Below are 27,135 nucleotides of genomic sequence, written 5' to 3'. Positions count from 1 at the left end.
AAGCAAGGGTGCTGGAAGCTTTCTCAGAAGCAAACAGTTAATGGACAGTTGCTGGGCTCCTCTGCAGAGGCACCTGCCTCTTCTGACCCTGGGGCCCTGCGGTCTCCTTCTTCTTGTCCTGCCTGGCCTGCTGCTCTTCCGGGGGAGGGACTGGATCTTTTCACACAGGTTTACTAGCAGTTAGTAAACACCTGGCCAGCGAAAGCTTCTTGGATGGATGGATGGATGGATGGATGGATGGATGGATGGATGGATGGATGGATGGATGGAAAAACAAATGGATGGACAGATGGTTTGGAAAAGGATTACCAGAGCAGTCTGAAAGGAAACTAGCATTTTTTAAGGGACTATCTAATGTTAGGTACAATCCATCATGAGCTCAAAACAATTCTTAGAAGCAGGTGTGATTGTTCCCTTTATATGGGTGAAGAAACTTCTGACTTAAGTTTAGGGATTTTGTCTAGTGAGACTCTAGTTAAGTTGCAGGTGCAAGGGGCACTCAAGTTTATAAAACTCCAAATCCCATGCACATTCTACACTTTCAACTGCATTTTACTAACTCCCCCAACCAGAATAAACAGGTGTCTTCCCGTGGTTCTGTGCATCTGCATTATCCCCACGGCTCCTTCTCTCTTTCTCTCTCTTTCCCTTCCTTCCCTCTGTCCATCTGTCTTTCTTTTTCCTCCTTTCTTCCTCCCCCCTTTCCCCCTTTCTCTCTCCATTGATTCTATACTTTCTTGAACAATGTTCCTCTTACTTATGAATACAGCATATGCACCCTATAAAATATAGACAATACGGAAAAAGCAACATAGTGAAAAAATAACCATGTATCCCACCACCCAAAAATAATACTTTCATGAGAAACAATAATTGCTAAAAATTAATCCATGGTTAATATATTTAAAAAATTACGTAAAACATTAAAATGCTGGAGTCATTTTTTAAATTAGTTGTTCCTCTTTAGATAATATTGACTAGCATCCCAGCAGGAGAAATGGAAAAAAATTCTTAACATTGGCTTCCACCAGTTTTGTTACATATAATATGACTGTATTATTTCATGGTTTTAAAACCATCATTTCCACCATCATTGAAATAAGTATGATTCAGATTTGATTCCAGAGTCAACAGGATTCACTGCTAACCCTCCCAGTTTCTTCTCCTGGAATTGTTTCCCTGTCTTTGTTGAGGGCGACAAAGGGAGACGGGGTTGGCAACGTAGGGACCCTGCCTGTCTTCTTTCTACCTGAATGACAATTTGCCTGAGTTTATAAAATTTTTAGGACACACATTCTTTGTTACACCTTGAAACAATTGGTCCACAATCCTCTGATACAGAGCGTCTACCAGGAATTTCCTTTCATAACCATAGTTCTATAGTTAACTTTTGAATGAATGGATTTCATTCTCAAAGAGTTTCTTGTTTGTTTTAAATGGAGTCCACGGGCCCAGGTGTCCCAAATTTGAATAGGAACAGAGCTGCTGATCATTTCCTTGAGTCTTACTTTCTTTCCCACTTTGGAGACATGAGCCCATTAACCTTCAATGTTGGTTTGGCTGCGAAAAAATAGACCAGACTGATTTTCACTCCTTGCCAGAAGACTTGCTTTCTCATTCCTGGCCACCTCAAAACTGTTTCCTTATGTACAATGTTAATACAAAATTAGTAATTATGTACAACTTTTTACAATTTTAATAATTATGTACAAAAAATTTAATAATTTAAGCAGAACACGTTTCCTAGAACACAGTTTGACCTTTTGATGTGCAGATTCATTTCTTCCTAATTTTGAAGATGATTTTTCTCTCCTTATACCTTCAAATAGTATTTGTATTCCATTTGTTGGATTTTCTTTTTCAAAGATACCAGTTAACCTCAGCAGAATCACCTTTGATATCCATATCTATTCTCTTACCTCTAGGTGCATTAAACTCCTTTTCCTTGAACACATGGTGATTTCCTTAGGCTTCTTCTCTATGTCAGTAACTTCATTGTTTACTATATCCCTTCTTTTCCTTTTTATTTTTTAATTTATTTATTAATCCAGAAATGATGCCATTGTTGCTCTTCAATGTGCTGCCTTCATTCCATAAGGTCACTTTTCCCTCTTGCAGTCTGCTGTTTATCATCTGATTATAAAATTATTCTTATTAAATTCCACCTATTAGTTTGCTCTGTAATTCCAAGTACTCTTGGAGAATGTCTCCCCTCTTTTATCTTTTATTTCTGTAAGACTCAGCTCTCTGAATGTGTTTTGAAAGCTCTTTTCCTCTTCCCCATCTACTTATCCATCATTTATCCATTTCTTTCTATTTTGTTATCTATATCTATATGTTATAACTTTGTTATATATATGATTTTATACGTATGTATGTACCTTTATAATTACATATATATAATTGCATTTTTTACTAGCTCTGTCTTAACATGGCCAGTTATGTCCAGACCTGTTCATTCTGATCCAGAGTGAGTGAATTCTCTGCAATGTTCCTCCTACCGTAACTGGAACCTGTGTCCATCGTCGGAAGTGCGAGAGTTGAGTATTGTGTGTTATCTGTTTTTCTGGTAGCCTGAGAAACCAAAGGAGGAAAGAGGGACTGACCAGCAGGGAACAAGTTTTTGGAGGACTTGGTGGGGTGAAAATGGCCTTTGACAGAGAATTTGGCTGCTCTCCCAGCCATGACTAGGCTGCAAGTGTGGCTGGATTTCTCCCCAGACTGAGTGGAGCCCTGAGCCATCAGGAGCTCTCATCAACCTTTCAGCCTCTAATGAGAGTCTCCCAACGTCACCAGGGGCTTCTACATCCAAGGCTTCCCCTTTGCCTTCCCCACACTCCCTCAGTCACTTATCTGAAAATCTCAGCATTTTTTTTTCCAAATCCCATCTTTCTCCAGCATCATTTCTAGGAGCTGAAGGGAAGATTCTGCACCATATCAAGTCCACAAGCATGTTTATGGTTACAGCCGCCACGTTTTGAAGTTTATGGCATGAAGTTATACCCCGGTCCCTTTGTTTCATGCGAGTAAATTGTTTTTAGGTTCTTTCTCCATTTCATCTTTTTCTAATTGTTGAGAGAGAGATTCTGTACTTGTGCTAAACTCCATCACCTTTATATAGAAACTCTCTCAGTTTATGATCCCCTTAAGCGGCATAGTGTTCTTGGGTTTAGACAGTCTGCCGACCTTGGTGTAAAAGCCATCTGCATCCATCATGATGGGAATTCTTAGCTGGGGCCAATTTTGCCCTGCGCAGGGGACATTTGACAATGTCTGGGGAGCTTTGATTACCATGACTGGGGGGTTGGGGATGGGTACGGGCATCCAGGGGATAGAAGCCAAGGGTGCTGTTGAACCTCATGCATGGCACAGTTTGGTGCCAGCTCACATCCTCACAGAAAAGCCACCCACAGCAAAGGATTACCTGGCCCAAAGTATCAAGAGCAACAAGGCTGAGAAACCCCGCCTTCCTAGCTGAGAGCATTTGGGCAATCTTTTTAACCTCCCTGAACTTTAGTAACTTTGTCTTTAAAATGAACATCGTGATACCTGTCCAAGACAGTTCATAGAATGGCAGGTATTTAATGTTAATGGTCATCATAATCATGTAATGATAATACTTTTCATTATTAGCATTAGCATTATTAGTAGTAGCAAAATTGTCATTTTTTTGGACAGCTGTGTAAATGCAAGCAATGACCTCACCTATTTTGACCTTTAATTATTGCGGAGTTGAATTTATTCTGGGGGAGGCATTGTGGTTCACTGACACCTGCTGTTTCAACTGTTTTCTGTTTGTTTTTGTTGGTTAGTGGTCATTTTAACTGCACTGTTCATCTCCTTTTTTTCTTTTTAAATAATTCTTTAGGGGAGGAGCAGCTTCCTCTAAGTTTGTTTTGATTTTTATTTTTTTAATTGCAAGTAGGTCTTCTGCTTGTCTCCTCTTGTATAAATGACTCATTTTATGAACTCCTCCAAACTTGCTCAGTTGTAATCTGTGGAACAGGAGATAGGGCCTGGGGGCTAGAGATAGAATTGTTCTTAGATGTCACCCAATCCTGGCTTCTTACAGACAGGAAAACTGAGAGAGGATAATTTCCATGTCCAGAGAATGTAACCTAGGCTTTGGATCAGAGGGGCTCTGGTAATAATTCTGACTGTGATGCTGTGAAATGAAATGCTTACATATTCTTGCTTTGTCTTACTGGTAAAAAGCGACTGTAGTTTAATATGCCCGGTGATGGTGGTCTGCTGTGCATTCAGGCTAACAGTCCAGAATATCATCTTATCATGCTCCTACCTTGAGAGCAGCAAAGTGGTTAGTGCATGATACCTGCCAGGGAATAAGAGGGCCTGACACTGAGACAGCTTTTCTTTCCAGATTCTTCTTTCTTACTTTCAAGGTCTCAAGGTAATATGACCATGCTCAGGGCTTGAGAAATGTCTCTCCCTGGCCCATAAACGTAACACATGGGAGGAGAATGGTGAGCCTGTTCTTGAACTCTCTGGCTCTGCAAGGTCATCTAAGCAGCCCAGACCTGCCTGCCCAGAGGAGCCTTTGTGGGAAGCTGCAATGTATACTTAATCTGTACAGGTGTTTATGAGTCTTCAAGTCCTTTGACATTATAAAAGCAACAAAATATTGTAGAAATAACATAGGTTTCAGAGTCAGATGGACCACATTCAAATCCCACCTCTGCCATTTACTATCTGGGTGACATTAGACTAGTCAATTAACCTCTCTGAGATTCAGTTTTGTCATTTAGAAAAGGGGAATGACAAGTTCCGCCTAAGCAACCAGCAGATGAACCCTAAGCCGTAGCTTCCACTTCTTCCTGTGCCTTTTATCATTCAGTTTTTGACAGGAGGACAAATTTTTACTCTTGTAAAATACATTCCGGTTTTGAAGCTCTGAGAGCTGTTATTATTCCTGGATCTATAAGTGAATGCCAGTGACCTTCTCCTTGTGCGACTGTCAGAGACAAATAGCCATGACCAGGCTGGGGGAAGCTGAGAAGTGAATGAATCCGGGCAATGCTTGGAAAAGTGTGGAAGCTGGGGTTTTCTTTCATTGTTTAATTTAATGAATATCAAAAGGGCTTGGCCTTGAGAGGCACAAATCAATAATGTAATGTCAGTGCTGTCAGAGGCTTTCCCATCCACGTCCATAGAGAGAAAACCTCCCAAAATGCCTCCAAGCCAGGACAATAAGGCGTTTAGTTCTTAGCAGAGTGGGTGATGATGACCACACCCAAGCAGATGAGGAAACTGATAATGATGGAGATGGTGGTGATGGTGGTGATGCTGATTATGACAATGATTCCTACCACTTATTTAGGGCCTATTAAGTGCAAGACCCTGCCCACACTAAACACTCTGTGCACGATCTCACATGACCCTGTACTATAACAACAGATTATAGATATGATCATGTGTCTTGTACGAATGAGAAACTGAAGCCAAGAAATGACCTTTCCAAGATTCCAGCTGCTTAATGGATATGGAAGGTTTGGAGCAAATGAGAGGCATTTTTCCTTCCGAGTTGTTTGGAAGAAAAATAATGACGAAAACAAATTAGAAATTTTCCTTGAGACGTCCTCACCAGTAGTACCAAACAGAAACAAAATTTGCTTTGCAAATAGATGTCAACTTGAATTTTGCCCTCACCTCATACTTGGTCATGTCCTTTGGTGAGGAAATTAATTTTTCTGAGATTCAGCTTCTCTAAACCTCAGTTTTCTCATCTGGAAATGTGAAGATAAAAGTATATAATTCACAGCATGGGTGGTTATGATGGTTCAGTGAGGGTTTATCGTGGTGCCTGATACATAATAGATGATTAATGAAAGATAGCTTCCTTCTCTGGGACCTAGATGAGGGGTCAAAGCAGGTAAAACTCAGGATAGGGGGCCCATATCAGTCCATCCTGCAGATAGACTCCCAGAGTTGGGGTAGTCAGGTCAGATTCAGAGGGATACTGAGGAATACTCCATCTGTGGAATTCCCCTCAGTATCATCTACACAGACAACTTGATGAAAAGTGGCCTCATTTCTCTAGGAAAAAATGTAAAGTTCTTATGAGCGTGATGCAGGCATGTTTTGTTTTATTTTAAATACCATTTTTCTCAAGGAAATTTACTGGTTGTTTATTTCTGGATGGAAATCTCTACATTTACAGGGTAAGAAAAAATACCGTCATAACCCTCCCTTGATCTTTGGGCCAACGTTTGATCACTCCCGAGTTAGTACAAGAAGCTTCTTGAACATTTCAGAAGGACTTCTCAGCCCTACTCCACCAATAATGCTTGAATGATGGGAAGTTAAATGTGGCAAGAACATCAGCTCAGGATGAGTGAGTCTGGCTTTCTTCTGTCTACACAAACCTAAGCCCCATCTAAGAGTTGAGAACTAGTGGTCTTTTGTTTATACCTGTGGACTAGAAAAGAAGGAACAAAGAAAAGGATGCAGTAACCATCATCCAAGCAGGATCTGGCATGCCGAAACCTACCCCATCAGACTTCTCTCAAGTAGTCAAACATCACTTTGTCTCTGAGTTACTCTTTTCCATTTATTTCCACTGGTTCTCAGTCATAAGAGGCATCTGTCATAGGTGACCCTATTACTGACACATACACAGGTGCCTGTCTGGGGCACAAAAAATTAACAGTAAAGTTCTCTCACTTTGGGATATCAGGACCCTAGCCTTACCCCGATGGTCAGAATCAGCCCAGCTCATCCCAAGAAAGACAGAGTCCCTGATGAGCACACCATCAATAAATACCAGAGCAGATGCCACGAAATTCCAAATCAAAAGAATTTATAATATGAAGTCAGATATTATAGAGAGAGAAATAAATAAACAGAAATTGTCAGTCAAACTCCTGACAGCTGGGGCTGGCCTTAGAGGCAGTCAATGAACTAACTCTATAAATCACATTTATAGATCAGCCCCATTGCACAAAACACTGCCAGGAGGGCTTTCCATTCTGTAGCAGGAGAGAGTGGCTGGTTGTGTCTCACGGGCATGGGAAATGAGCAGAGCCTGTGTGTGCCCGGAGCAGTGACTTGAGAGTATCACACCATGATTGAGACATTACCCTTACCCTCTACATCAGTGCCTGCAGAAGGACTTGGGAGAAGTATTCTGGCTTCCTACCTGGAGTACGTCCAGGTGAAGGTCAAGGCTCCCACTGAACTCTGGTTAGGTGTATCTCAGAGCCCTAGAATTTACCAAACACAAGCACAAAAAGAGTGAGAAGTTGGCCCTGTTCTGGCACTCTCGTTACCAAAAACTCTTCTCTTAGCCATCATCCAATTCATGAACTGAAACCCCGACCTCCTTTGATGTCCCTCTGTGTCTTACTCGACCCTTCCTCCAGCAACCTAGACCACCTCCCGCTCACTGTGGGGTCCAGAGTGTGGGGCAGTTCTCCAGACTCTGGCACATTGCAATGCATGTAACATAAGAGGGCTCCTAAATTTATGACATGAATAAATGGATACTTATCCTAAAGATATGGCTCCCAAACTGCATTTCCTTTCTGTTTTCTTTGGCGTGGAACCCTCCACTGCAGTTTCGGGTAGAAGCTTCTATCCATGTGTTAGGATGTGTACAGTGGTGACTGAAACCCCATTTCTGGGTTCAAACGCTGCCTCTGCCTCAAGTAACTGCGAAGACTTGGACAAGTGATTCTAAACCTCTGAGGTGGGATTAGCACATCTACAATATAAATATTAATATCTGTCCCCATGAAAAGAATGAACTCATGCAGATAACTTGACCCAGATCTTGCTTGACAAATAGTGATATTGACTTAAATATGAATGCCCATTGCCATGTCCTGGCGCCTTCCCCCTTCCACAGCCTTTTTCCATTTCATTTTAACATTCGTCTTGAGCTTGAGTGACAAAAGGGGTGTGTGAATGTTCTCAAAAGTCTGAAGAGAAAAATAATAATGTCTAGGACACTCATAGAGACTCCGGATTTAACACAAGGTCTGTGCTCTCTCCTGAGGCATGGGTATCCGGCAATGGTCTGTAGTCAGATGGTCTGACCCAGCAAACTACCCAAGCCTATGCCATCCTGCTTTCCCTAATACAGTGGAGACTTCCAGAGACCCTTCCACAGAAGCTGCCCCTCCCTACTTAACTGTTTTAAAGTCATTCCCTGGCCCTTGCTGCTCGTCAGCAAGTGGCAAGCAGGGCAGTAATTAGATCCTCTGCTGGGCCCTGCGCTAGTGATTTGAATAATTGAGAACATTGCAAGCCTTGGTGATAGGGGAAAAAGAGAAGCAGAAATAGAACGCTTCCCTGGTTAATAGCTAAGTGATCTTGAGCATCCTAGCAGGAGCAAGAACAGCACGCAGTCCAGAACAACAGGCCCCGCCATGCCTCAGAACATTAGAGAAGGTATCCTGAGAAACTCGACTGGGATTCCTGGGAGCTCACTGCACATGTCCAAGACCCAGGCCAAGAATTACCCCCTTCCCTAGGGTCAGCTGACGTTCAGCTTTGATCCATTTTTCTCTCTCCTTTGTGTCTGATGAGTGCCTTCCTGGCACTTCTGCCATCCATCCTATTAAAGGCAGCCCCCGGGTTCGGTGTCAGGGGTGATCAGTTGCAATTTCTAAAGCTTCTCTATTAGACAATTGAGTCTGTGTGTCGCCACTGGGATGATGATTTTTTTAAGAGCATGTGGTCTTCATAAGACAACAGTATTAGCCGTGACCTCTAACATCAGAAGATGCTTCCATTCGGGAGATTTTCCCAGTTTTTGTGTACTTGAGAATCCTGGCTACAGGCAAGTAATGGAATAAGATTATCCATCAAGGACCTTCCAGACCTAGAGGTCCATAACCGTATCCAGTGCTTGGATTCCCATCCCAATATAAATGCCAAATAATGAGTTGCAAGGGCATGAGGACATTCTGAAGTGTAGATAAGCACCCCCAGGGCCTCTTTGGCCACTGCACAGAGTGGGAAGGACTCCCTGGAGAAGTGTGATGCTGAGGGTTTCACTTGTGGGGTGGGACCCGCTGTCTCTCACTGCACTTCAGTCGTTTGGCATCACTGAGCTAAATAATAAAAAAACCAAAGCACCAGGCCAGGCTTAGACTTTAGAGGGCATTCAAAATCGTACTTTGAGAAGCATCCACTTCTGCCTTCAGGCAGCCCAGTTCTGCCATACAAGCTGCCACAGGAAACCCTTGGTGCACGGGCTGCCACATTGAGGGAGGAGAGATGCGTACTGGTAACTGCCACGCTGTCAGGCTGCTCAGAAGTCTGCATCCTGTGTGTCTTCGTAAGTGAGGTTCACAAGGCATGGTTTAGCCCTTTGAACACCACACAAGTGATGGGATGTTTGGAGACTGAGAAAGCCAGTCCAACTCAACAAATCTGTGAAGGATGTGCTACGCACCTATCGTTGTTCAGAGAATAGTAGCTCTTGCCGGGGAAGATTTGATGCAAGTTCCACTTGTTTCCCAGGGACATAACCTGTTTGGGTTTCTTCCCACTCAGAGCCATATGAATTACACATTTTTTAAAAAGCAGCATGAACAGGTATTCCATTCTATAATGACACATGTGATATATGGAGATAAGGAAGATTTTTCTGTTGCCGCCTGAACCTCAAACGTGATGCTGTAACTTGACCCTTAGCAACAGGCTCTGAAGGGAGATGCGCTCCGAGAAAAGGGACCCGCTTACCATGTGGTACAGTTAAGCAGCTGGTCTGGAAAGGGTTGCTGTACTACCAGGGGCTCTTGATTTTCCTGAATTTGATCCCCTTTTTAATACCATGTGCCATTCATTGTGCAGTCAGATCTAAACCTTTAAAGCAGCGGTTCTCAACCAGGGCATTTTGCCCCAGGGGACATTTGTCAGAGTTTGGAGGTATTTCTGGTCGACATACCTTGAGAGGAGGACAGACTGCTGCTCTAAAGAAAATGTGGACAGACATCCTACAATGTACAGGACAGCCTCCCACAGCAAAGAATTCCTTGGTCTGAAACTTCAGTAGCGATAAGGTGGGGGAACCGTGCCTTCAGCCCTTCTGTATCTCTTTTGAACTCTCATGAGTGAAATTACAGTCTATACCTTCCTGTCTCTCCCCTACAATGCATCGAAGATTGTGGAAGAAATTAATGGAATCTCATTAAAGGAAAAGCATTATGTGAAGTAAGGAAGGAAGATGTAGAGAAAGGAACAGGAATTGTAAAGAAAAGAGAGAGAGAGAGATACAAAGTTTTCAAGTAATTATGCCAAGGAAGCTTTGAGATAAAAAGATAGCCAAGGAAACAAATGTTAGCCCATACTGGGAACTTAAGTGAAATTATTTTAACTAGAAAGTTTAATAATAGCATATGTGGAGCGACAGGACGTTACCATGACAGAGAGCTGGAGGTGCTCAATCCTTTCCCTGGGCCCCAGCTCAAGTCACAAATGTGCGTATGTTCTTCTTGAAACCCTCGTACCGACCCAATGTGCAGCTCAGGGGCTCCCCCAAACATCACGGAAGCTCCTCATGCCCTCAGCAGACCAGGGTCCCAGCCGTCAGGAGGATGCTATCCTACAGTCTTTGCCACACATTTGGACTCACCCAGATTTCAATTCAACACAATTTTCTACTAAGTCACATATCTAAATAAAACAAAGGCACCAATGTTTTATTCTTTATTTGAGAAGAGACCCTACATAAACTATGTCAGGAGGATACAGGTCTACACACGATTTCATCAATCGATAAATGGAGTCATTAACATAACATTGAAGATATGAGACCATGTGGAAGACAGACATATGACCAAGGAGTATTTACAACTCTCTCACATATGATATATTTATATCAGAGATGGATATATACATATATACATGTACATGTGCATATACATACATATGTTCATACATACACACACATATATACATATATATGTATAAAATATTTTTAAGCAAAAATCAAGAATAGAGTTTCCTTCTTGTAGAATCAACCATTGGAAAGTGAAGGATGGTTGGTTTTCATTTGTGTCGTGGTATTAAATCTCCACCCCCACATTTACCTCCAACACCCAGAGACTCCAATGAGGACACATGTTTGCCTTGGGAAAAGGATGACAGTGAGGAACGCAGGGATGGGCACGGGGCCGGGAGTGAAGGACATGCGCAGTGGGAGAAATGACCTTTGGTGATACCATTAAATCATCCTTTGTATTAAACATAAATTATCGCTACAATTTAAAAAAATAATTTTCTGTTTTCTTTTGAGGTTGGGGGAGGAAGGAAGGGATAGGGAGGGGGATAGAGAAAGGGCAAACGCTTGCCTTGTCAATGCACCCCTTAATATCAAATGAGAACACAGCCCCCCCTACCCTGGGCCCATCTTACCGAGTTAGAATCCTCTTTTTTTTTTTTTTTGCATAAAGGACACCTTTACATCAGTACTTAGACCATGAGCCTCTTCTCCAAAGGCAAATACAATCATCATTTTAATGAAATTGATTCTCCTAGACTTGCCAGAACGCAAATAAACAGCATGGCCAAAGGATTCATTTGTCATGAAGGGATTGAATGGGGAAATAGCACCTCCAGAAGGGGGCGCTATTAGTAAGACTCGGTTTGACTAAAACCTCAGCCACCCATTTTCAATGAACAACTTTGGGGTCCAAATGATGGAAGCAAGCATGATCTGCACTTTCCAGTGGTCTGGGAATAAAAAACAAACAAATAAGCTTCATAGAGGATTATTTCTAAGTCTCAACATAAAACTGAGAAATAATCAATTGAGATTAAAATGATGTAAAATCCAGTTGAGCACACCTCAACTCTGCTGCTGCCAGGGTCTCCACCCATGAGTGATGGCTTGGCAATACTATATCCATCGTTAACTTTTTTCCCCCTAAACTTTGTAAGATCAGCTTGACCTGAGAACAAGTGTGCGCATGTGTCACATGTCCACATGCCATATACACCTTTGTTCAGCAGTGGCCATAATCCAACTAACGCTTCGGTCGGCCAATACATTTTTACAAACATTGGGACACACACAAATACATGGGATCAGACAAGATATAATCACTTTACATATATTTAGTATAGAAAGCTTAGGGACGGGGTGGAAATCAGTTACAACGCCACCTAAACTTCATTTGCAAAATTCCTCTCTGAGAATGTAACATCCTAAGAGTGCACAGAAGCAGGTACAAGCTGATTTTCTAGATACTGAAAGTTTGCTGCACAATATCAGCCTAAAGATAAAGGGACATGTAATGTCCAGTAGGAAACAAATCAGTGTACATCATTTACACGGCAATAAGTCCTTCATTTCCCTTGAAATAAGATATGTAAAGTAGCACTTAGTTTAATACAAGTTTTGTTCTGCTTTAGACCTAGCTGTAAAAAGCCACTCATGCAAAAAATTACCTCCAGTTTTATCTGGATGTTTAAAGGACACTTCTCCTGAACACAAGTCCCTTTCACATAGGGAAGGGGAAAAAAAAAATTCCACTCACACCAGCCAGTGTTGGCTGAGGGTGGAAAATACAAGACTTTGGTGTTTGTTCGGGCATTTGCCTTAAGAACCCAGAAGTAGCGCTGAGCTCACCTCTAACGACACAGAGGGCTGGAAGTGCTCTTGAAAATTGTAGGAATTTTCCAGAAAAGGTACTGAGAACCTCTGTAGGAGTTTGTCCTCTGGCCTGTTCCCACCTGAGGCTCTCACTGGCACCGCTTCTATGTGTAACAATGCCTGCTTCTGTCTCTCCAGTCTCAGACCACCTTTCCTGCTGGCCAATGGATCATTCGTTTCCTGCCAGGGGATCTACAACCTCTTCTCTGTTCTAAGGAAAAAGAATGTCTCTTCTTGAACGCTCTCCTCTAGCTTTAGGCCTTTCATGTACATATTCTTCCCAAATTAGGATTGTTTCTCAATTTCAATATAAAACAAAGCTGTATTCTAAAGGACATTAATAAAGAATTTTTTCCCCTGCCACTACCTACCTCTCCACCCTCCACCCCTAAGTCCTCACATAATAACCTAGAGGAACTTACACCTTTTTTTTTGCAATGCAAGCCCTGGAATGGGAGGCCCCCAAGAGATCAAGGAATGGAGGGAAAGGACGGCTTCTCTTCAGACCCACTCCATCCAAGGTTAAAAGTTGTAATGCCATTGAAACTGCTCCTCTGAGATTTGGCTCTACCTGCTGCTGCCACCTGAGAAGTATCCTTCAAAAGAATCCCTTAAGGTCTTACACCACTAGGTGTTATGAACTATGGTAAGCAACACTGAAATGGAGACAGTGGAAGAGAGGGTATGCGCGAGCGTTCAGAGCCTTGGATGGTCCCGAGGCAGTTGAGATGGAGTTTATTTAACAGCTGTGAAATAGAAGACAGTATTTAAGATGAAATGCAGAGTGGCTGTCTTGCTTTCCCAGCTCTGGGGCCACCCTGACACGAGGAGGAAGATGCTGAACATTAGTTAAGAGAAGACAGTGCTGCCTCTAAGAGTGAATCTACGTATCAGCGTGCTAAACGACAACCAGCCAGTCACGAAGCAAAATGGCAACATGTGCTCCTGCTACGCTTCTTTTCTCAGTGCACCCATTTGCATTTTTACTATGATCGTCGAAGGCAAAGTTAGCTACTGAACAGCGCTCAGGATTGAAGGGTGAGCTGCTGGCACTCAAAACAGTGCCTTGCCCTGAGTCTCCAAAATACCTAACAACAGCATCCCTGGGCCCTTTTCTGTCCCCGGAGTTCATAGCTTCCACTCAACTCTCGTGACATATTGCCAGCCGATGCACAAAGAGCATTGCATAGACCTGTACGTTGTGGGGAGCTGCAGACGAATTTTAAAAAGAAAGTGATTGCCAATAATTAGTCCCATATTTGGGAGTTTACAAGTCAATAGTGCCTCATGAAAACTTCTTTGCAGGGTGTACCTGCACCAAAATGTGCACCCTACTGATGTCCAAGTACGTTTGTCTCCACTCCTGTGAGTCAGGAGACCTGGGTGTTGGCCCAGCCCCCATCACTGGTTAGCCAGTCAAGAACATGTCAGAAACAGCTAGGCCACCAGGTCTGGAAACAAAAGATGAATAAGGTCTTCCCCGTTGAGGCCCCAGTGGACAGGAAGTAAAGGAAAAACCCACTCTTCCTTGAACGGAAGGTCCATCAGGAGGATAACCAGCCTTGGTTCCACTGAAGGAGGTATTTGCTGTCCCTGGTGCTGAAAACAGACACCCAAGAATCACTGGCAGATGGGAGAAGCAAGAAAAGGTGCCTATCAAACTGAAAAACCTTTCAGGAGAGGCTGACTTTAGGTGACAGACCTCAAAACGTGTTTTTGAAGGCCTCTTTTTGTGCCATTTCAAATGAAAGCAGCCTGAAAGTGACTCTAGTCATCCTGTGGGACAGGAGGTCATACATTGCCACAATACTGATGGAGTAGCTCAACCACCTCCACAATTCAGTCCCTACTGGTATATTCCCTCACATGAAGCAAGGATCCATAACCCTTAGAAAAGAAGCCCTCAATGGATTCAGCACCAGGGTGAGCAGAAACCTACTGATTTCTCTCTCCTGATACCAACTGCAAACATAGTATTAATTTGGCTTGCCAGGATTAAGTTTCTGAAGGAAATACTCGGGTGAAACGTTACCACATACTGAAACATAGGCCTCTGAATTCCTCTCCACCCTAACAGTATTGTCACATTCTGAGAAACTAAGCAGAGATTTACTAGGCTCAAGAGAAAGTCTAAACTCATAAACAACTACTTCCTAACTATCCCCAACCAGCCCCCAGACAACACACACACACGTATCTCAGAAAGCAAAACCCATTCGCAAAAGAACATGATTCTTCTCTCAATAGCACACGAGTCATTGCCAGAGAAAGCAAGACGGCTGTTTTCTCTCACATTCAGAGAATTTTCTTGTCCTGATCTGCTTTCTTTTCACCTTATTTTGACAAAGCCCCTGGAGCTCACCCACCATGGCCCACACACAAAACCAATATGGATCCTTGATTCTGTCGGGGAAACAGAACGTTAGCGTGGGTCACTTTTTGGTTGCCTCCAACTCCAATGGGCTTGAGGGAGCCTTGGCTTTTAGATATGAGTTCTAATCGATCTTTTCCAGCCTTGAAGAGGAACTATCCCAGTGGCCCCCAAGAAAGGCTAAACTCCCGGAAAGAGGAAAGAAAAAAAAAAAAAGCATTAAAATAAGTTCTTCTTCTTGTTCCTGTTAATATAGGGGATCAAATTTCCCATATCCAATGAGTTCTTTCTCAAGTGATACCTCTGAAATCCTTAAATGATCAGCCTTGTCACTAAGGGGTTCTACAGTGAAATGGCTTGTGCAAGGCAGACCTTCGGTGCTGTGAAGGAGGTCATCTCAGAAGGATCAGAATGAATCACTGAACACCGCCCTGAACCTGCACACTTTCTCCGATTTCACACCATGATTTAAAATCCTAGTCACAACCCAATTTTGGCTTTCATTTCAAAGAAAGCTAAAATGCTTTCTGTCTGCTGGACAGTCGCAGGAGGACAATCACCTGGACAGACGTTCAGAACAGACATGTTGCCTTTCTATAGAAGACAGACAAAAATCGAGCCCAAAGTAGAAAGAGAAAAAGGAAGCCGACGTAGTCTGAACTTGAGAAAGACATTGAGGAATTGGATTTCAGGTACTCAGCCTTATTCAGATTTCTCTCCGGAGTGGTCAAAATCCTTTTTTTAAAAAATAATAATAATAATAATACACAGCATTTAGTCAGTTACATTATATATGATTGTCACTTGGAGATTTGAAAGAAATAATATTAGAAAGACAACTTGGTCAGTAGTCATCACTGCAAAGTACTTACAATTTTGGGTGGTTTTAGAAATGTCTGGGATTCTTTTTAGGGGCTGTAAATGACCTCACTTTTGAAACCTTGGCAATCTGGCCTCAGGACTTATCATCCGGGCTTTCATTTCCAATTAAATGCCTTTCCCGGTGGGGAACCCCACTCACACTTATTTGTGGGTGCTCAGGGTTGTTAGAAGTGTATTTTCGCATTTGGTCTTCACTCAGTGTTTTCCGTCTTAAGGTGATTTCCCAGGCACCAGACGCTGCCCTAGAATGCATGTGCTACTGCTTCAGGATCATTATAACTTCGTGCGCTTCCTGCAAGATGAGTCTCATCACCCAATTTATAGAGGAAGCTTCATATAATCTTACTTAAAAAAAAAAACATCACATTTAAATCTACAGAGCTCTCATGGAAGCCACAAGCAGGTGATATGGACTATCTGCAGCAGGAGCTGCTATTTTGCCACAAAACGTTCAGGGTGCCAGGCCTAAAAACAAAACTCTACCAGCAATCCCTTTTTAGTGACAGAGCCAAAAAGGGAAAACATCGTCTCTCTATGCGCATTGGTGCAATGGGATTCTCCACCCCCGGCTGCTCAGTGGTCATTCCAATGACAGGGGATTGCCAATGATAAAATCAGTCTCGAGGAGGGACTGAAGAAATGTGAAGGAGAAAGTATCTGTGTGCCTCACAACAAAGAACACCCCCAAAACCACCCCCAGCTCAGCACCCAGCAGCTGCTTATAACACTGACTTCCCAGAGACGGGGCTTCACTTTCTCGAGGCATCCCATCGAGGCCCCCAAGCATTTTGACAGCTGCGACCTCATCTGGTAGTCATGCTAACCCTCTGTGGCAAGCAGGGGTTTGTTAGCAGTTCTCTTTTGTAAATTAAGAAACTGAGGCATAGACGCAATGACACTTTTTTCCAAGATCATTCAGCAGGAAATGAGACCTCAGAGCACCTCTTGCTCCTGGTCCCATTATCTCCCCTCTGCCTGACTTGCCATTTTATCATAGACATCATTTAAAATAGACACCAGGTCTTCCCTACAGAAATGAAAGTGAAACATCTTAGAAATCTCATTGGAAACATTAGAAAGACCAAGAAAAAAATACAATATTGAACTATCCCCAGAGTTTTGAGGGGAAAAAAACGATATTTTTTAAATAGGGGTGTGGTTAATGATGAATTTTTTTAATGGTGAATGTGGATCGTTAATCATATTGTGTTTTTCAAAGCCATGTAAAGGACAGAGTTGAAGCATCTTTTGATTCATGATAATTTTCCCAACAGGGGATCTGATTTCCCAGCTCCTCGGGTAATTTCTTGCACCTCATTGTTCCCTAAAACGGGAGCATGTTCTCAGGTTCAGCTCTGTTCTTAAGGTATAAGCCTTTCTGGTGCCAACACAGTAAAGGTGCCATTTGATTGAAAATTGACTCCATCCCCCTAAAGATCTGGAACGCTGCTGCTAATCTGTGTCAACTTCATAGCCACTCTGCTGAATACATAAACACTTTGCTGACCTGTGGCGCTCCTACTTGGTAGGGACACAGTACACTCATACTGATAGGGGCCTAGAAAGAAAAAAGAAAAGAAAACCACGGTTTACCATTTATCTGTATATTTAAGAGCCAGAAAAAAAGCCAGAGGAATTTCAAGGAAAAGCTGTTTGTAGCAGGCCCGCGTTTCCTAACCAAGCCAGAAGGAAGGGATGACTTCAAAAAGACAGACTGTGGCGTTATAATAGGCTTGTTGTTCCAGAGTCTCTTGTGCAGAAGCAGCTGATGAGGTGCTAATGAGGAGCTAATCACTTGGTCCACGGAGCTGGAAAGAGACTGACGGATGGCTGCGACGGAACACAGTTTTCTTCTCCGGAAACCTAGACTAAATCACTAGCGTGGTTGATGCTCAGGCTCCAGAAGAGGGAGCTGGAATCTGACTTCTCAGAGATGGAATCTGGCCTTCGGAGGGTGGAGTCAGAGACAGCAGATGGACAGGAAGAGTTCAGAGGTCCCCGAGAACTAAAACTAAGGAGGGCTATAAGAGAGGAACTTAGCGTGAGATTAAAGCAGGGCTGACTCTTCAGGGCGGGGACGTGCAAACTTACCCTAGGTGAGACCTTGAGAAGCTATACTTTAGTGATATCTGAGCTGAGCAGGGGATGAGAAAGGGGCACAGAAAATGTGCCCCTTTGCTGGACTCAGCAAAGGGGCACATATCTGCAACTAGCTGCCAGCTGCCCACTTAACACTAAGGTTTGTATATCCAATATGAACTGAGTTTTTATATCCAATTGTTTCAGCTCCAAGACAGGCACAGTAACTGCTTGAACAGGTTCACATTTATATTCACACTTCATATGTGTCATCAAGCCCAAATGCAGTGTTCCCCGAGTCCCAGAAATTCAATTAAATCTGTACCACGGTTCGGTTTGGTTTTCTGTTTCTCTGAGAACTCTGGTCTCGCTTTTACATGTGAAGGTCCTTAAAGCACAGGATTTGGTCTTCCTTGAAAAAACCCTAACTTCACACATGACTCATTGTGCAGGAAGTCAGAGGCTGTGTAATGATACTGAAGGAAGTTCTAGGTAAGTTTATGAGACCACAGGCCCGATGCACACATATTTGTACACACATACACATGGAGATCCATGGGAGAAACACCGATGGGCATGTGGCCTTGTTGGGCCAATTGGAGTGCAGAGGCATTTACATGGGTGTGTGTGCATATGTGCACACAGGAACAAGCATTCTAAGTAATGAGAGAGAAAGATGAACGCTGTTTGCACTGCGTGAGCTTGAGCATACAGAACAAATGCAGCAATGATAATCACTTTTAAATACAGCCATCAGAGTCGCTTCTATGTGTTGTGACATTATGTGGCCCAGAAATCTAGTTTCCCAGTCAATAAATGCAATGTCCTTTGCTAGAAGCTTTCATTTCTCCTAAAGAAGTTATCTAAGAACATAGAAGGAGATTCTTGATATTCATATTAGAGACAAGAGGCAAAGCAGGAAAACTGATTTCAGAGTCAATCAGTGAAATCCCAGAGAAATCAGTTTTCTCTGGACTTCCGGGTAGTCTAAAATCCTGAGGTCCATTTCCAGAAATACCTGTGATGGTGTGGAGTCACTCTACAGTCTGAAAGTGCCTGAATCTAAGCTAAAGGTCTTTTCTCAAGACTTTTAATGTAATGAATAGCCTCACTTTGCAGAGAAGTTGTGATTTCAGCTTTGAGATTTCTGCTCGCCACAGTGCCTTAGTGTGGCACCGAATAGAGAGTTAGAAAGAGTCTGGGTCATCCTGGAGCCCGTCAGTGCATAAAGACAGAGCTGATAAGCTGGGGTTTAGAGGACAGACACATCCTCTGTCCCAGTCAGGAGGGAAAGGAGCTGACACTGCCTCTCTTGTAAGGACCACAGCAAATACCTGCACAGACAGGGCAAGCCCTCTGTCCCTCAGCGCCCACCTCCCCACCTGGCTCCCGGGCTGCAGTTATCCATGACCTGTTGCATCTGGACCTGGCAGTGCCAGAGGACTGGGGACCCCAGAGCAGGGCTCACCAGTGCAGCCACACGGCTTCTTCATAAGCCATTTCACTTGTGTAGTATCGAGATATGCTACACAACTGTTGGTCATCACGAGAGTAGCTTTAATACCTTGATTTTTCAGTCCCCTCAGGGGAAAACCAATACGAAGACAACCACTGTCACTCCAACTGAGCAGAAAGCCTGGCTCAGCACTGTGGTCAGAAGGAAGTCAAAACTCCCTCTCCTGAGGTCAGCTCCCAGTCATGGCTCCTCTGCTCCTGGAGGCTGAAAGTTCACGGATAGAGAGAGAAGCAGGTGAGGGAGGGACGGGCGTTGCGGAGGGTGGGCCACCGAGGGTTCCAGATGAGATTTGCAGAGATACAGCACGTGCATCTCAATGAGCTTTGCAGTAAACTTCACTGCACAGAGGTTAATCTAGATGTCAGCGCTGTCTGACAGCACTGAAATTACTCAGGGCAGGACTCCTTCAGAAGTCTTAATATAACAGTCAATTCCATCCCGCCTGCAGGAAATGAAGGTTTTCTATTTTGTGTGCCGAATCATTCAACACCAATTTTCTCACTGTTTGAAGTCCAAACTGTTTGTGGTCCTGGAATTCACCTCGTGTTAAAACTTTCACGGACTTTGAGAAACTAACTAGACTGTCAGTCCCACGGAAGCAGGAGAATAGCAGCCAAACAGACACACACACACACACACACACACACACACACACACACATACAAAAAAAAACAGTAAAAGTGAAAATAATAAAAATAAAGGAAAATCTTCTTTACTGAAATTTACTTCTTTTCTACGGGAAGCAGAAATCAAATCACCTGGACCAGGTTTATTTGTTATGCCAGAGGTGGGCTCAGAGGCTTCTGCTAGATGTTGGGAAGCTGTTATATGGAGATGAAACATGGATGGTTCTCCAAGAAAGAAAACATTCAAGGAAGCCCTTCATTTGAGTATGTTCTATCAGTTAAAGTATTACAATTTTTTTCTTTTTTTTTTTATCACTCCCATACGCTTTTCTTAAATGAAGGAATAACTTTCAGCCTTAGACTTGAATATTCACATTTCTTGCTGGACTTTAGGGATGTTGCATCCAAAATAATATCAAAGTAAACAGTGGGTATCTGGGCTCTCAGTCCTTTGAACTTTCACGAAGGATGTCTAAATGTGTCATTGTCCAAAGTGAGAAAAAATCAATTCCTCTCCTAAGATGTTCGACTGAAAAGCGAGACTTGAGCACCAACACACTGGCCTTTCCAAAGGTCATCCAAAGATGTCCAAAAGACCTTTCTTCATCTGTATTATCTTGAAACATCCTCTGTTAGAAACTTCCAGCTTCGTCGGCCCTACGTGTCTCCTGTAGGCTAAAACTTGGGCCATGGCACTAAACACAAAGTCAGGTTTTCCTTGGCGATTAGCAAAAATTAACAAGCTTACTGTCCTGCCTCTATACAATGGAAGACAGCCCAGCATTAAGACATTGTTCTTGCTGCAAATACGAAACCAGGCCTTGTTTCAAATTTGGGACTTGGTTAGATCAAGAGAAAGGAGAATCTGAATTTTATTACTTTGATTCAGAATTCCAAGTGTTATGATGGGGACTCTGAATCTCCGCAGATCTCCCTGTGAAATAGAAAAGTGTCTATGTTGGCATCCTGAGACTTGGGCCAGAGATGTCTTTTGCTGCAAAGTACAGGAGTCTTTTAAGCAGTCAAAGGGACTATCTTTGGGGTGATGACACGAGGGAAACAAAGACCCTATCAGAAGCCAATTCCACCCTTAGGGTGGACAGCCTGTGCTCACGGCAAAAGCCCTAATACCTAGTATGGTGATATTCACCATACCCACCACAGTCAGCAAGGCTTTGCAGAAGACCAAGTGATTCCCACCATCTCACATTCTCTCCCATCCCTGCTGGGGGCTGGTTTCACCGGCAGGGCTGGTAAATGCTATACCAACCCTCAGATGGGATACCGCAGAAATGGTTCCCCTGTGGTAATCTACCAGGCAGCCAACCTGAAAGAGTGATTTTCAGATGCTCAGAATGTAGTCATCAGCATAATTTAATTCACGGAGCACCAAATGGTCAAATGTTACAAGATGACAGGTGTCCCATCAGTACCTTTCTGAACGTCTCCTAGGCTAGTCCATCTCTGGATTTCTCATCCCCGAGAACCATAAGGCTCAGAGAGATCAAGCATTATGGAATCTTGCTGATCCCACACAGGTCCTGCTGACTCCAAGCAGACCTTCACTGACGCTATTGCAACTGAATATATCGATAGAAGCATCCAATGTATGCAGGTCTATACCTTTCCTAGAATGGCGCTAGCAGTGAGGTTAAGCAATCCCAAAACATTTTCTGAAGCCTATATTGAAATCTTAGTAATGATACAAAAACTCGGAATTTTCTCCTAAAACCTATTAAGTGTTGGCCAAAAAAAAAAAAAAAATGTATTTGGTATCACATAAAAAGGTTGGCACTCCAGGGACCAAAAACACAGTAACTACAACTTCAAGCCCTGAGCTAAAGGTGCCATTTTTTTTGTTCCAGGGCAGATGCCATTAGGCATTCTAGCAGGTCGGCATCCAACCACAGCTGACCACCAATGTCCCAGGAGAATTTGAGGACAAATTGACTGCCAGTTCATGGGCTTGTTCAACAACCATTGATAGATATTTCCTGGCTCCAGACTTTAAAAGAAGCACAGAGAAGACCCTGAATCCCAAGGCTGCCCACTGTCTTAAACGTACTTCAGTCAAGAAAACGTTACTGCTGTTTAGCTTGGCAAAAGGGAGCAAGGGAAAGCCATCAGTCGGTCCTGAATGGCAAAAGGACTTTGCTGAGTAGTCTGCGACCTCAAACCCTGCCCTCTTTCCAAAATACACCTCCTTACAATAGTACCTGAAGGGGAAAATCTCTTGGTGCTGACCTCAGATTCCTAGTGACCTGCATGAGAAGTGGGCAGGTCTGTCTCTGGATCTCGGACCAGTTTCTGCCAACTTGGGGCATGTCAGTGTTGGGCAGGGTAGATGAGGAGGACAGGCTGGTGAAAGTCCACCAGGGGGCCTGGCAGCAGCCCCCTTGAAAACCAGGAAATGGGGCCCCTGGCTTGTGTACCTGGTTCCCCCACCAATATCCCTTTCCTGTCTGCCTTCTATCGTCAATTTCTTGCCATTGGACATGTTTCCTCCGTCCCCTTCCTTACCTGGCTTTCATTTCCTCTCTTATTTCTAACAAGCAAAGTGAGAAAACAAAATACAACAGCAAAAAGAAAAACAGGTGGGACCAGAACATGGATATTTTTTTTTTTAACTGGAACCCTAAGGATATCTATTCCAACCTCTTAAATGTCTCAGATGAGAAATCTGATCCTCTGATAGATGAGCTGACCTGGCCAAGGTCACCTGGGGAACTAAAAGCTAAGGCAGGGATTGTGATGGTCTTTCCCCCGGCCCCACATTCCCACCCAGCTTCCCATGCGGCCCACATTCTCCCGGCATGACTGGCTCACACTTGCTTCTCCGCTGAGTCTCATGCGGCCTCAGAAACTAGCTGTCAGCCCTCCTGTCGGTGCTGGCATCTGTCGGAGGATGTAGCACCAGAAATGTTTGCACTAGTGTATTCTGTAAAGTAAACGTCACCACAGAGCAAGGGTCACAGTCAACCAACCAGAAGCCAGAAGGACCAAGGTTTGTCTCCAGTGGGAAGCTTGTCTCCAGGGATGATTTGTGCGGGATCTGCTCAGTGGAGGAGCATCGAGTCCTTGTCTGCTAACAAGAGGAGGCTGAGAGGCCTGCTCTCTCCATCCACTCAGAGGCCAAGGGTGTAGTCAGAGGGCAGCATGGGGGTTCACCACCAAAGAGCTGGGAGGACCCTCCCATGCCCCCTCCTCCCAGGTGACCACCCAACAAGCGGGCCCCTCGCACCCAGTCTGGGAGGGCACCAGGTGAGGATGGCACAGCAGGGACATCTGCCTGGGTGACCTGAGCAGCACACACAGTCCCCACAGTCACACCAAGCCCCGCTCTCACACCGGCTCGGCCCTGGCCATTTAACTGTAGCTTCTGGTCTGGAGGGGTGACGGTAAGCGGACCGGGGCGGCCGTACTCCTAGCGGGATTGTCATTTCAGAACTCATTTAACTGCATTAGGCTCTTTAAAAGTAAGTAAATAAATAAACCTCTGGTGCTCTTCGGTGTGCAGGAAGGCTGGGACGGGGAACGAGACCAAAGGCTTTCTCTGAGCCTAAAGGAGCTCAGCCACTGCAGCCTCTCCATTGTTGTGATCTAGGGGCAAAGGAAAACTGCCCGGGTGGCCCTCAGAGGCAGCTGCCCCACCCACACACGGCCTGAGGAGGGCTGGCCCTGGCACTGCAGGGTGGTACTGAGAAAAAGAACACAGTGACTCCGTGCTGCTGGAATCTAAAAACTCAGAACTTGAAGGGGCCAGAGATTAGCAAGCATACCTTTCATTTTGCAGATGGGGAAACTGAGGCACCATAATTTTTATCATCCTGTCCCACTGCAGGGGGAATAATTACCATCCCCAGAGCCGTAGAGTACCCCTCCTTTTCCATAGCCCTATTCTCTGCCTCCTTTATGCTCCTAAATGTTTTTTGTTTTTGTTTTTTTTTACCTGCCAAGGGTAATAAATTAATAGTGTAGACTCTTCAGAGAGAATCCGAGATCAGTAAGCAAGCAGTCCCGCCTCCACGCCTCCTTCCTGTGCCACCCTCTGCCTTCTGCTCTTACAACAGGCAGCCGCTGATGATGGACACGCCGGAGACATGACCCCGAGGCCAGCACAGAGGCCCATGGGACTAAGACCAGGGCAACCCAGCAACCTCGTTCCCTTCGATGCTCCTGCTCCCCAAGGAACTGCCTTTCTCCATCGGGCCATAACGACTCAGTGCCCTGAGCTGAGACCCTAGCACATTCCTCATTCCCAGGTAGCCCACCAGCCTCCAATCCCTCTCCCAGCCCATCAGATGATGAGGTTCCACAAACACACAGCCTGGAAGAAAGAAGCCACACAGGGTCTTTTTCTAGGGATGATATGGCAGCAAGAGGAACCCCGGGGTCTCGCATCTAAACAAAGACACCCCTCCCAGCCCCCTGACCGCTCCCTTCGTGAGCACCCCTCCCTTAGCTACCCAGTTCAGAACCAGACTGACTGCCCAGATCCACCCAGCAGGAGCAGCCCCAGAGAGACCCAGGGCCTCCAGGTGGAAAGACAGGAGGGAAACCGCACTGGCCAGCAGCAGAGTCCTTTGAGGTGGTCAGTCCGAAGGGCGCCCCTTCAAAGTCCTCTGGGCTGGGAGCACAGCCCGCTGAGAAAGCCCCCACCAAACTCCAGCTGCCCGCCCCGCCCTGCCGGCTTCCCAGGCCAGCTGAGCAGCCTCCGGATCCCTGCATCCCAGCTGTAGCCTACAGTCTGAGCACAGCTCTTTTCTATTTGAATAAAAACATTTGTTGGAAGCAGAACCACAAATACAGAATTCAGTCTTGACCCCGACTCAGGGATGCCCACACTGCAGCTGACCAGGATGTCCAGGCTGCTGACAGTCCCTTACGCTGGCAGGGCAAGGCCCCCAGGAGGCTGCAGGTGGGCGAAGGCCAGTTGGTCAGGGAGCTCTGGGCCTGGGGTCGGGTGGAGGGGCCAGAGGCCTTGGAGTGACACAGCCTCTCCTCCCCAGCAGGAAGGCTCTGTGGGCCAGCCTGTTGGCTTCCGCAGGCATTTTGACGTCTTATGTCAGGGAGGCCCAGAGACCCGCCCCACTGCAGTCCTCGCAAGCAGCAGCAGCCAGGAACACAGTGACTCCCCTGGTGCGGGGACAGTGGGAGCCGGCTGCAGCCTGCATGCTTCACTCTCTCTCCCTGGGCAGGGCTCGGCCCTCATTAAGATGCCAGGCCTGCAGCCGTGGCCACGCATTGGACATCTCCCAGGGATCCACAGCCCCTCCCCCCACCCCCAGCCACAAAAGCGATTTCTCAGCCCCTACATTTGCACAGCCGCTCAAAGGCAGATGCATCAATCCTTCCAGGGCCTGCAAACGTGAGGAGACTGCCAAGGGGCTGGGTGCAGACACCAGATAGATTCCCCCACTGCCGGCTCCTGCCCATTCCACTGCCAGCTCCGTGCCTCTCACCAGATGTGGCTCTCCTCTCCGACGGTGGGGTTCACCTGGGACTTGGCAGAAGGCCAGGAAGTTGGGGCGAGGGGCTAGGGGAGGCAGGGTGAGAAACAGAGACCCCAGCGTCACACACCTTACAATGGCCTACAAGGAGTTATGTCTCTTGCTGTCGGAACACTGCTGTGCCCACACCTGCAGATGATTCAGGGGCTGCTCCCTACCCGCCCCCAGAGCTCCCCAAAGGCCTGAATGTGGGAGTAGGAGTCACAGAGTCTCCGGCGATGGAAAGACGGAAGGCAGTGCCTTGACAGCGTTGAGATTTCAGCTCTTTCTTCTGAGGTTCTTTAAGTCCAGAAAATCCAGTTCTCGAGGTTCAGAGGGTAGATGACAGATCATCGCTTTCAAATTTAGAAGGGACCAGAGCCTGGTTTACATCCACCGTGGACACAGTCCACTGCCGTCATGGGTTCGTGTTCTGCTGCTGTTTGTTTCCATGTTTACTGGTAGGAGTCATCGCTGACCCCCAAAAGCATCAGGACTCTACTTTGTAGAACGGCCGAATCAGAGAAATGCCTTGAAGTGGAGGGAAGGGGGAGGGCCTAGAGACAATGGCCAGGGGGGGCAGGAGGCATCCCAGAGGCACCCGGTCTGGTGCTATTTCCTTGCTGAGCTCGGTGGATGAGGTCTGCCCATGCACCTGTGCAGAGCTCGCAGGTAACACACCTGTGCAGGTGATTACCTGGGCAACGACTATTCCCACTCCACCCCAGCTCCTCCCCGTCTCAGCTTGAAGATTGTCTCTGCGTCGTCAAGGTCTTCGGCTCTGAAAAGCTGGAGCTAAAGAAGCACGGGCCGCAACTTAAGTCAAAGGGGAGTTTTCATTTGTGTTCATAATATTTAAGATTTTCTGAGTCCGTGTGACAGTCTTGCGGTTTCTGTTTCAATAGCTTCCCTCTGTATTAGAGAAGAAGGTATCTCTCTGTAGATATAGATAGATAGATAGTTAGATATATAAATATATATATATATGTATATATATATATATGCCAAACTGCCTTACAGGGTTTTTCTCTTTCTTTATTTTTCAGTGTTGTATGTGTAGCAGGCACTTGAGTTTATATGAAGATGTTCGCTTCAGTCAAGGATGAAGAAAGGAGGTGTGAGGTGGAAGAAGGGGAGGGGAGGCCAGGAGACAGGAGTATGACTGTGGGACCCCGGCCCCACTAGCCGAGGATGTCCAGGTAGATGGGCGTGGCCTTCCCCAGCGCGTGGAGGATCTTGCAGATCTCCTTGATGTTCAGCCGCTGCTGGGGCTCCCTCTGCCAGCAGCCCAGCATGACATCATACACCTCCTTGGGGCAGACTCGGGGCCGCTCCAAAACACGACCTTGGGTGATGCACTCGATGACCTGGAAGAGTGAGAACGGGGAGGTTACCTCCGAAGCTCAGCCTGAGAACGTGGTGCACAGACAGCAGAAGGCAGCCACTTCCCTGAGCGGCTCAGGGCGGAGCCGGGACCTCCCGGGCGCAGGCGGAAGGCCGGGCAGCCCACGGCACCGAGTTCCCCACCCGCCCTGTGCAGGCCGCCCACC

The 27,135-nt window shown here is 45.4% G+C and overlaps 1 protein-coding gene across 4 annotated transcripts in view; it reads right to left on the bottom strand.

The window, feature by feature from the left end:
• Positions 1 to 10,661: 10,661 nt before the first annotated feature.
• The window catches only part of NTRK3 (neurotrophic receptor tyrosine kinase 3), a 351,764-nt gene continuing 335,290 nt past the window's right edge, over positions 10,662 to 27,135 (bottom strand). For all 4 annotated transcript variants that reach the window (XM_073226998.1, XM_073226999.1, XM_073227000.1 and 1 more), the window contains one exon: positions 10,662 to 26,952. In XM_073226998.1, the coding sequence (XP_073083099.1) occupies positions 26,767 to 26,952 (186 nt within the window). In that variant the 3' untranslated portion in view covers positions 10,662 to 26,766. The remainder of the gene's footprint in view (positions 26,953 to 27,135) is intronic.

The sequence above is a fragment of the Manis javanica genome, chromosome 18 (genome assembly GCF_040802235.1).
Source record: "Manis javanica isolate MJ-LG chromosome 18, MJ_LKY, whole genome shotgun sequence".
Classification (NCBI taxonomy): domain Eukaryota; kingdom Metazoa; phylum Chordata; class Mammalia; order Pholidota; family Manidae; genus Manis; species Manis javanica.
This window is presented reverse-complemented; position numbering and strand designations above follow the sequence as displayed.